This window comes from Glycine soja, chromosome 2, assembly GCF_004193775.1.
Source record: "Glycine soja cultivar W05 chromosome 2, ASM419377v2, whole genome shotgun sequence".
Taxonomy (NCBI): Eukaryota; Viridiplantae; Streptophyta; class Magnoliopsida; order Fabales; family Fabaceae; genus Glycine; species Glycine soja.
In genome coordinates this window covers 42,999,992-43,012,189 of record NC_041003.1, presented here as the reverse complement: position 1 = coordinate 43,012,189, position 12,198 = coordinate 42,999,992, and the positions used below count along the sequence as shown (strand labels likewise).

At 31.6% G+C, this 12,198-nt stretch overlaps 1 protein-coding gene across 4 annotated transcripts; it reads left to right on the top strand.

Annotated features, from left to right (window-relative positions):
• The first annotated feature begins 3,651 nt into the window (after nucleotides 1-3,651).
• LOC114396089 (membrane protein of ER body-like protein) lies at nucleotides 3,652-11,299 on the top strand. 4 transcript variants are annotated; one of them, XM_028357987.1, is made up of 10 exons: nucleotides 3,652-4,256; nucleotides 4,975-5,121; nucleotides 5,377-6,063; nucleotides 6,515-6,679; nucleotides 7,216-7,415; nucleotides 7,523-7,697; nucleotides 8,233-8,499; nucleotides 8,935-9,189; nucleotides 9,796-9,857; nucleotides 10,575-11,299. In XM_028357987.1, exons 1-10 carry the CDS (start codon nucleotides 3,830-3,832, stop codon nucleotides 11,034-11,036), a joined length of 2,847 nt encoding a protein of 948 aa, XP_028213788.1. In that variant the 5' UTR covers nucleotides 3,652-3,829; the 3' UTR covers nucleotides 11,037-11,299. The 4 variants fall into 4 exon arrangements, with proteins under 4 accessions (XP_028213788.1, XP_028213782.1, XP_028213801.1 ...); XM_028357981.1 differs by having other exon boundaries at nucleotides 8,149-8,499; XM_028358000.1 differs by lacking the exon at nucleotides 8,233-8,499.
• The last annotated feature ends 899 nt before the right edge of the window (nucleotides 11,300-12,198 follow it).

Below are 12,198 nucleotides of genomic sequence, written 5' to 3'. Positions count from 1 at the left end.
TACTTTCTATTAAATAAATAAATAAAACATCCTTTTTATTTTCTAAAAATGCATATTTATTTTATTTACCTTAAAATTATTATTTAATTAACAAAATTATTTTCCCTTATTTATTTAATTACAAAAACCTTATTATTTTTCTAAAATTTTATTTATTTTTAAACAAAATCTTTTTTAATTTATTTTATGAAAAATGAGATGTTACTGTATGTATATCTTTAGGTTAGATTATAGTAATAATTAGTGATAATATATATTATTAAAAATATTGATATTTTTTCAGTATTAAAAATATCAGTATATAATTAGTGTTGTAAATATAATAAAACATGTTTGAGGGGGAAGGGAGCTAAAGCCCATGGTTGCCCCCCTCTATCAATCTTGTGTTGCTATCATTGTCCATAAGTGAGTCTTTAAATTTCAATTGTTTACAAAATTTAAGGTTAATGTATTTTTTGTTAAAAAATAAAAATTCATACTTATATTTAATAAAATATGTGACTACAATATTTAGTAAATTCAACACATTATACATTAAATTTAGATTTTAATGATAACACACTAATAATAAAATGTAAAATAATTTTATATTCTCATTTAATTATAAATTATCATTTCCATGACTTTTAAGGTATTATTTTTTAAAAATCAATAAAATTACCATAAGTGATAATTTATGATTAAATGTCAATGTCAAATATTTCACATTAATATATAATTATTTTTTTTCTTAAATATATTAAACAAAACGCCATGTCCATGTGAATAGCAAGGAATACATTCACACTATTTTATTACGGGTAATGGTATTGAAATAAACGAGGGAAGAAAGTTGACAAATTGAATAGATGAGTTTCCATTTCCAACATGTTTTATGGACACTGAAATTGAGCACAGCACGTATTTGGCCATTTCACACACGAGATAATGTAGGCAGCATATTGGTGTAAAAGTGAGTTACGTGACAATGACATCAAATTCAAAACCAACAGCCAAACTATTATTATAATAATTTGTCTGAATCTTATTTGATCCAAACCCAAATGCCAAAATCCTTCATGGCCCGCGTACGAACCATCTCTCTCAACTTTGCCATATCCAACGACCAATTCTTGAGAATCTGAATCACACCACAGTCAAATATGTCAACTTTAATTTATTTATTAAAATTTATTACAAAGCACTACTGCTATTATTATTTTAAATTATTTATTTTGAAAGCAGCACCATGTGAACCCCACTAACGCCCCACTCTCCAAGGTGTGTGTATGGATCACACAAGGGTTAAATTAAGTCAACCATGATAATTTATTTTAAATTTAAGATTAATTAATTTGAGTTTCTATAATTTTTTTAATAAATTTTCTGTTTAACTTTAGTTTATTATTCATTTAACATATGCAAAAGAGATCGTTATCATTAATTATTTAGTATTACGTGATGATTAATATTTATATGATTAATAAGGTGTTAGATTAATCATTATCACTCAAACATGATAATATGAAGGATTAAATAAGTATTTTTTTACTCTTATAAAAGTAACGAATTTTGATTTTTGTCCTTTTTTTCCACCCTTGATTCACGTGAAATGTCCACAACTAGTAATGTTTTCGATTTGTAACTCTAACTAGGTTCATTTATATTATAGACTCTAACTTCACAAGGAACATTATTTAGTCAAAACAAATTGATTAGTCATAAGAGCGTAAGATAGAAGTATTATCTATAGTCATGAGTGTAATAAAAGATAAATACATACTAAAGAAGGGTGTCACATATATGATGATGTAACAATTTTCATTTAGCTCAAAAAAGGCAACATTATGCTAGCATTGGTAGGGTTGAGTTTGATGATTACGATGAAGAAATGTTTGCTTACTCAAGTAAATTCAAAAGGATGATCTCATATGTATTGACGTGCTTAGTAATATATATAGAGTACTGACCTGGACATCTTAAACTTAATTAATAATAAGAACTAATAATTAATATTTTAGATTAAACAGGGATTAGTATGAAAAAATAGGAATCAAAATTGAAATTTCATAATTTTCTATAAACAAAAATATAATTTTTTTTGTCACAAATGATATAACAATTGGTTAATCATGCCAACATTATGTTAACATTAAACGGCACGCAGTTAACGACAAATATTAATTTTACATATATTAAATTAATGAAGTACAAAAGTTAAGTGGAATTTTTAATAAAAAATAAAATCAAAATTTAAGTATTTTAGAAGCAGCACCCACGTGAACCCCACCTTAAGGTTACATCATTTATTTTATTTGTTATTGTACCTTCCTGGCATGAAATCACCAGTACTTGGTACAACATTTTCTAGCTGTCACGTTTCCACTGAATTAAAGTTTTCCGGCTGTGTTTGTTTGTTGGGATGTTTTGTTGTGTTTTGTGGGCAACAATGGTTACAAGATCTTGATGCTTAATGCTTACTTTGCTTATGCAGACATGAGTTTCCACTTAAAACATTACCATCTTTGTGTATGAATGCAACTTTGTTTTGATACTGTATGTTATGGTAGTTAGTACACTCTGTGGCAAAAAAAAATAAAAATGGTAGTTAGTACAGTAAAACAAAAAATTTATAACAAAAAAAAAGGAGAATATGGAGGATTTTTTTAATATATTTTCCCTTTTCCATTATTTGTTTATTCTATAAATTCCCATTTTCTTCTACATTTCTTTTTACTTAATTACATTCAAATAGTTTACAATTTTAATTCTTTATGTATATTTAATTAATTTTTTTCCTATTTTTTTAATTAAATAATTTTGATCCTTTTATTTGTGTTTTCCTATTAAAACTTTTCAAGTTCTTATTTTATTTAATTTTTTCAAATTAAATTAATTGAAATGTTTTAAACCCTCTGTAATCCAGAATTAACGAACTACAAAATTAAATTTCATCCAAAATAACAACAAATATCTAATTTTTCACTCTTTAAATTTTAATCTCACATCGTAAAACTTTTCAAAAAAATTCAATGTTTTATATTTTTTGGCGTATAAACTTTTTAAATCTGAATTATTTGAATAAGAAATAATAATTATTTTGAGAGTTTTAAATAAAAAAGCTGCAGAACTAAATTTACCTAATTGTATAAAATAAAATAATCTAATTAACTTAAAAAAAACCTAAAACGCCTCTTAAAAAAAAAAACTAAACTAAAACGCCCCCATTGCCATGTAATTAAAACTAAAAGACATGGGAGTCATGGTCATGAAGATCCAAGCCGGTCCCATTACCATCTGAACAGTTTTGTTTAATGTTCAGATAAAATCAGAAAAAAAACAAAATGGATAGAAAATGTATAAGCCATAAAATTCTTGTTTCGAATATTTGTAATTATATATCCAAAACTTATATTCAATATTAGTAGTTAAATGAAAATAATTTCACATTAAATTGATCAACTTATTCAATGTTGATTAAAAATGATTTTAAATATACTTTCTAAAATAGTACATAGAAATAAATAATTTTTAATTAAAAAAATTATGATTGAAAAGGAACATGCTTTAGTTAAGTTCTGAATTTCTTATATATTTTTTTCAGCTTAAAACAAGTTGACAATTGACATAAACACGGATAATATATTTTTCTTCAATAAGAGCAAATATTTTATATCTTCATTTTCCATGCGCGTACTAGTTGGAAGGTGGAGTCTAGCATTAATGCAAAAGACTCAACACTCATAGAGTTAGGAAAGCCTTTAAATTAACACCTTTTGCTTCTCCCAAAAAAAAAATCCAATCTTTCCATAGTTTGTGTGTCTGTTTCCTTCTGGGGTAGCCACCATCAATGGAACAAGAAGGACATCAATGGATAGTGCATCCTCATGAAGAAGAAGAAGAAATTATGGAAGATGGTGCTTTGATAAGAAAGCAAACTGTGTCACATAACAAGGGCAATTTTATTACAGATGAATTAACTTTCTCATCTTCATCTTCATCTTCTTCTTCTAGCAATGGCAGTGAGCATAGTAATGGAGTTTGTTCAGTGGTCACAGCCCCCCCAGATGGATATCCTGTTCAGAAAGAGGAAGAAGTTGCAGAGATAGGAGGTGTTGGTGAAAATTGCAACCATGTTAATGGTGATATAGTAGATTATGCAGCTGTTGGGCTTGCACAAGTGGCAGAATTTGCAGGAACAGAAACAAATGGAGAGGCCATAAGTGGTGTTGTTATGTCACAGAATAAGAACAGTGTTTACTTTGATGAGCAACAAGGTGCCTCTCTCTCTCTCTCTCTGAAGTTTCTTTCTTTTTCTGTTCTATAACATCCTATTTTTGGAGAAAGGATCAGTTTTTTGGTTGATAGAGTGCAGCCCTCTTTTGGCTTGTTAAATTGTATGATACATTTTTCAGGAAATCACTGTTGAGTGTTCATTGCTGCATCACTTTCGTTCCTAATGCTTAAGTTATCAAGTTGTGGTGTGAATTGTAATGTGTGCATTAGTTCTAGGCTTCTAGCAAGGTTTTAAATTGTGGTTGCAGTCATAGGTGCAATCTTTTATGTTGTGGGAGATTGTGAATAAATACCCCTGATGCAGCTGCAATTATGGTCAGGGTGACTCCAAAAACCTTGACTTTGTGGCCAAAATCACGGTTACGTACCTGTTTTTAAAACCTCGAGTCCTAGTCTAGTTGTTCTGAAGTTCTGTCTCTTTCCAAGGTTTAGGTTAACATTAGTCTGTGTCTGGGTAGTTGAAGACAGTAATTGATCCATATTGGTGTTGTGGACCTCAAGTTGTGTTTCCTAGCGCATGAGTACCAATAACTTGTGAACAAAGATATACCAAGTATACACAAGTTAACTGGAACTAACCCAAAAAATAGGACACAAAATCTGCTTGGCTGAAATGTTTTTCTTTTATCAAATTTATGGGAATTAGTTTTTTATTTTCTGATGTTTAGTAAACGTGTTGTCACTTTTTTATGCTTGAAGGAATGTGGAAATGTCACCACTGCACATGGACCAAGCGATTTGACAGTCCTTGGACTGTGCCAAATTGGAATCTTAAGGGTTACCCTGACTTGATGACTATCAAAACTAGGATTCAACATGGACCATGTTTTGTTTGTGAAACTAAAGGTCAGTAGATGCCAAGATTCTAGAACACACATTGGCAGTTCTGATCTGACCAGAATAGTTGAATAAGTCTTTCAATGGGATGGATTCTCCATATTGATTTGCAATATAATGTTAGCTATGTATGTATAGCATAGAGGAATCCTGTAATAGCCATGCCTTTGAAACTCATTTTGAGCATTTATAATTATGCGATCCTAATTTTTCTTTTTTGTTATCTATTTGGTATTCAAATGGTTATATGTGCCATGCTTGCAGATGATGAAGTTAATGGACTTAATGGAGTTCAAAATGGTGATGCTTCTGTGTCTGTCCATCTAACAAATCTAGGGGAGAGAGAATTTGATGTACAAGCAGATCAGCTAGTTTTTCAAAATAGTCTATGCAGTGAAATCAGTGATCAATGTATGAAAACCGTGGACAACAAGCTCCCTTCCACTACAGAAATATCCCATTTACATAATTCATCTGACATACAAGCTACAGCTATTACAAATTTTCCTGAAGAAACAAGTACAAAGGAAGCTCCTATCCTGATAGAAGAGATTGATGAGCAACTGGAAGAATTCGATGTTGAGGCAGTATTGGCAAAACAAGAGACGCATGACTTGTTTTGTCCTAACTGCCGTTCTTGCATTACTAAAAGGGTTATCCTCAAAAAAAGAAAAAGGAACACTCAAAAATCAGGCAGCAAATCCAAGCGTGATAAGCCGGAGAATACTCATAATTTAGACAACGAAGCCAAGTGCGATGAGTTACGGACTAGAGGCAGCTCACAGCTGCTAGATAGTACTGCACAACCCAAAGCCAAGCAAGATGTTCATGCAAATGTAACGCCTGAACCTGATATTGTTAGTCCAGAGCCATCTGCTGATAATAATCAACCTCATGGAGAACCAGAAGTTTTCAGATGTTTAGCATGCCTCAGCTTCTTTATTCCTAGTGGTTAGTGGATTACCTTTTCTGGGATCAAAGCATAGTGTGGTCTTTGGTTTTAAGTTTTATTCTTTTTCTATGGGCTGGAAGGCAATAACAACAGGAGGGAATCTGAACTTCTTTAGGTTTAGTGACTTAAAGCTGTAATTTCAAGGAAGCTTTACTGTTAACTTAGAAGCATAAAAATATACCATTTAAAGAGATCTGATTATGAATTAAACATTCATATGTTTTCTGATATGCTTGAAGGTCATTGTCAAGTACCAGCTTAACCTAAAGTTTAAGCTATTAGGTGAAGGCTAACAAATTTTTTATATCTCTAAAAATTATGGTTGTAATATTAGTGCATAAATTACTTTACTGCAAACTAGAAGTTTTTCTTTTGATATATCTTGATTTATCTGTGATGATTATATGCTTGTCATCTATGTGAACTTAATAATCTCATCAATTTGGACAGGGAAATGTTTAGATATGTTCCGTTTTGATGGTGCCAGTAAGAGTGAAAGTGCACGAAATCCACCAATTATACCTGCAAGCAACTTGCAGAATCCTTCAATTCCACAAGGCTCTAATGCAAATTGGCTCACATCTCTATTTACTTGGAAGAAGGGTGGAAAAACTAGTAAGTTTTTCTTAATAATTATTATTATATTGACTCTTCTAAGAGAAGTCGCTTTCACAATGATGCTTATTTGAAGATTGGCCCCACCAAGGGGTGTGCTGTGGGGCTTCCACCCTAACTATGCTACTGTTATAACTTAATTCATTTCTTGTTTGAGGTTTGCAATAATAGTATTTTGTCAGAGCATTTGTGAAGATATTTTTACAATGGAAAATGGATAGCATTCCTTCAGATATATTTACATATTTATTTAAATCTGATATTTGAGCTAACTGAAACCTGTTTCTGAAGCATTTCAATTTCTGTACACTCCTTGTGGTTTACTTCCCTGTTGAATCTCCTCCTATTAATTGAGTTTCTCATATTTTCCTTTCCAAAATTTTCTTGAATAGTTGAGCCATATAAAATGTAAACTGAGAAACATGGTTAGAAAACATGCATTTAGTTTGCAGTGAATCCTCTCTTCAGTTTGAAACTTTTTGTTATGAAATCTTTCTGTCTCCAATTTGCCCATTTTCTTGATATAAATTACGTAGGTGATGCACCCCTTGAACATTCTGGAGCTGGTTCTGCTGAGCAGCGTAACTCAACATTAAATTCTAATGATGAACCAACCTCCCTTGAAATTGGTCCTTCAAAAGGTCCACTTGCTGATACATCTGATATTAAGAATGTAAAATCTACGTCAAATATTAAGCATGGACATGGAGGGATGAATTCTCTGATTTCATCAACAGTAAGTCAATACAGATTGAACCATGTATAGAAAATGGTATAAAATTCCATACAGCATGAAGAGATGAACCATTGGCTGACCAAAAGTGTCTTGACTCATTGTTTCAGAATGATTTGTCATCTATACAATCCGGTACAAAAGGTGCTGGTGATTTGATGAACGGAGTGCAGAGTGATGTGCAGAATTCCGTAGATTTTTTGGCAGAGAAACAATTACTGGCTGGAAACCAGATATTCGGTAAGGAAGAGAAAAAGAATGCATCAGTGGACATAATTAGGACAGGTATGCTTGAGATAAGAATTCCTTGAGCTTTTTTTGTTTTAAATATCAGGTCCTTTCAAAACAGAATCTAGCAAAATCATAGACTTAACTCAATTGTGCATTATGAATATAGCAATAAAAATATATTGAAATAAATCATGATTAAAAAACAAAAAAAAACCCAGCCAAGTCTTTATGGTTATACACTATAAATTTTTTCCCTGTTAATATAGCAAAATTAATATGTTCAAACTCCCAACCTGCATAATTTTCTGTTTCTTGTTGAATTATGCATGTCTACCTTTAAACTTGTACAAAAGCAGCTTGCCCAGCTGTCCAAGATAAATGCAAATATAAAACATTTGGGCACCTATTGATTATACATGATGTACATTTTTTTATTTTCCTACGTTATGTATTCCATCAATAATCAATTCATTTCTTGCACACTTTTCTAAATCATATGAATCAGATAATGCTGAAGTTATGTTGTCGGCTGCTACTACAACTGAAACAATTGAAAGGGAACCTGAATTTCTTGCTTCAACAACTGTAGGGTCTCAAGTCCTTAAGGAGTCACCAAAAGATGGAGACAAGACACCAGAAATTGTTAAGAATGGTTATTATTACTCTTTAGGACAAGGAGCACAATCACCACTTCAATCATCTGGCAGTGCAGTACTAGCAAATGGTGTAGCTAGTAATAAACAAAATTCTGGAATAGATGTTATCTTGCCATCAAAACCAAATATTATACTACTTGATAATGTGAAAAAGGAAATTGAAAAGGGAATACATCATCCTACCGGAAATGAAAATAAAGGTTTGTGCATGAAATAAATATCATAAGTTGATCACCAGTATACAGCATTCTTGCTTACCTGTATCACTTGCAAAATTTGTTCCCAGAAGAAATGTTGCAGGTTTGCTTTTGTGTAATACTACCTCCGGTCTTAAATATAAGAGAAAAAAAACTAATTCACGCTAACTAAGAACGTTAGTTAATCACATTTAATTACATCAATCTCAATTAAAAATTAAGTTTTTTTCCAACTTACCCTTCATTGGAACTTGGTATTAGGAATAAAAAAGAGTAATTGGAACTAAAACCTCAATTACATGATGGGTATTTTAGAGATAGTAGCATTAAATGAAGTAAATTCAGTTGAAATTTTTTTATATTTGAAACCAATAATTTTTTTTTCTTCTGATATTTGAGACCGGAGTAACAATAACCAAAGTTACTATCATGGTGCAGGTGGTGATGTGATACTTGATGTAGAGAGAGGAGCATTTGAATCCACAACATCTCATACAGCAGATAATATTCCAGCTGAAGATGCTATTATAACAGAACTACAAACTCAAGTACAAAATGGTGAACAACCAAGAGATGAAGTTGGTGAACCCCAAGGATGGGAAATACTTAAAAGCATTGTCTATGGTGGTTTAGTTGAGTCAATTACTAGCCTAGGAATTGTGTCATCTGCAGTTAGTTCGGGTGCTACCCCATGTAAGTTTCTCTCTTCCTTTACTTAAATAGGTTGATTTCTTAATATTAAAAGACTTTTTAGATGGCCTAAAGCCTACTCTTTTAGCTAAATGGGCTTATAAAAAATCTTTGGCCTAACTTAGTAAATGGGCCTAGGCTAGGCCATAGGCCCCCTGACAGCCTGACATTATTGAAGTATAAAGTTATTACATGTATATCATATAAAATGTCAAGTGCCTTGTGGTAGATGAAAAGAGATTCATGTCTTATGTTTAAACAAATTACATGGTTACAACTTACATTCTGCTTATGATATGACTCCATGTGTTTGGTGTCCACAACTTCGCTAAAAAATATCTAAAGATAAAAGTGTCATGGATGAAACCATCAACTTTATATGCTTATTAATCAAATTCAAATCTGTGTCCTTAATGTAATATTTTACTTATATTTATAACTGCCTACTGTCTTCTGTCTTCTGGTTTTATGAGAAGGTTTGCTGAATTGCTAGGATTAGTATCTATACATTTGAGGGTTATTTCAAATTTGCAATTTTTTTATTTCATATCTTAAAAGATGAAAATTTGGTTGATGACAAATTAATTTTCTGACCTTGTGTTATTGTAGTGAATATTATAGCATTGGGATTTGCAAATATCATCGGTGGACTTTTCATCCTTGGTGATAATGTGAGTGGTCTTCCATGTACTCCTCAATCTCATAATTACAATTTCTATCATCATATCTCTGTGGCATTCTCTTATCACATATTTTTCACGCATGAACAAATTATATTTGAAATATCATGTTGAGATAGTCTTATTGAGAATGGAAGTAGGAACGCCTAATATAATATGGTAGGTTAAAATTAAATCATAGCTTCTCTGGTAATCTGTCTTTAAACATCTTGCAGTATGTGTCTCTTCTATCCTAATAATACTGTTTTATGTTAAGATTAGTTATTGGTAAGGATGACTAATTTTTTATGTTCTAGTTCTACATTATTATGTGTATCACATTTTAGAACATAATGCATGAATGTATAATCTGATAGCTGAGATCGCATGTTTTGAATATGATTACCATGTTTTTCAATGTTCAGTAACAACAGAAGTAGAGAAATGTTATTTCACTATTAACCTTGATTACTCCATGCAATTTCAAAACATGGTGGCATGTCCTTGATGCTATGCAGTTCCATTTCCAATTGTATTTCTCTCTGTTTATAACTTGTTCAAGAACGCCACCTTAAGACAACTTGGTTGATGGAGCTATTTGACATGCAACTCGTGTGTGTTCAAATCCTGAAATGCACTGTGGACTCATTTCAGTCAAGCCTTTTCCTCTTAAACTAATCCAACTCAAAAACTTAATCAAGGCTCTTCATTTTTTCCCCCCTTTCCCAGCTTATTGACTTGAAAAAAGATAACTCTGGAGAGGATCAAATGCAAACGAATGCGCAAAATCGGTATCAAGAATCACTAGGGCGCAGAGAGAACTTCTTGCTTCATGCTGTTGTAGCTGTTTTATCATTCCTGATATTTGGTGCTGTTCCTCTTGTTATCTATGGCCTCTTAATCAATAAGAATTACCACACCGAAGTTAAGCTCGCCACAGTAGCAGCTACATCTATTGTGTGCATCATTCTACTTGCTATTGGGAAAGTTTACACCAGCAAAGCACCCAAATCCTATATTAAAACTGTGTTATACTATGTTACATTGGCAATTTCGGCCTCAGGAGTCTCGTACATAGCAGGTAACCTAATCAAGGACTTCCTAGAGAAACTTAACCAGCCAGAATCAGGTTTTGCTATTACCATGCCCATATCAGACACAAGTATGGGATCAGCATGGATGTCTTACTGAAGCAGTAGGGAGTAGGAATTTTGGAAGGAGTTTGAGCTTCTTCTTATGCTGAGCTTCAAAGTTAGTACCTAGAGGAACTTGGTTAGAATAAATATATTTGTAGCAAGACATGAAGGTTCAAGCAACCTTTTTATTTTATGTTTTGTGACTCAATGGAAATTAGGAAAAGAAAATTCAATAAAATCTTTGTATTCCATCTTTGTTCCAAGTTGTGATTTTGTCAACAGTTTTGCTGTGCTACTTGTCCAATGGCATTACATTTGTGACAATGACTAAGATACTGATACACTGTATGGGAAAGGAGTGATACATAAATACATAACATAAAGTCTAGGTGAAAAATAATGATGAAGATTTTTAATGCAATTAGAGATAGCCATTCTTAAACACAAGTATTTAAGAGGTTAATTGATCATCCATGCTGTTTTTGTATAAAATTGAATGTGTTGATCCATCCACAAGTGAGACATTAAATTAAAGCAATTGATGCATAAAATTTTAAGGATTAATCGATGGATTTACCTAGAAAGAAAAATAAAGGATCAATCTATGAGATTAATCATCACCAGCGAGGATGTTATCATTAGTCGCAACGTTTATTTCTGCTTATTTTCACTTTTTTAGAACAAAATCATTTTATAACTTTTGGATTGAAGTAGCATTTCGATATACTTTGACACAACATTTTAATATTTTTTTATCTGAATAGAATCATGCAAGGGAAGTGAACGACAAAAAAAGAAAATATTGTTATAGTGACGTTTTTAAAATCGCTGAAGTTTGGTACACAAGCTTCTATTTCTTGGATAAGATGCTTGTAGGTTAAATTTTTTTTCTAAATGTATAAATAAGATAAGATCTTTAGATTTTAATAGGTTAAGATAATCATATATTCTAGAGTAAATTACATGGACTGCCCCCGATTTAGGTATGTCTTTATTAGACTCGATATCCATTTGTTTCTAATCTTATAGAAAACTAATTTTTTGGGCTTTCGTTGAACTGATCCCCTTTCTATTGGTCACTTATGTTGTACTTTTGTGTGTTTTGAAATAGTTGGAGTCTATGATTTTCAAGGTAATTTGTGAAGAGGAGGAAATAATTCGAAACTCATTGCTTACAAAAATAAATTTTACATAAAGACCTTTGAGAATGAGACACA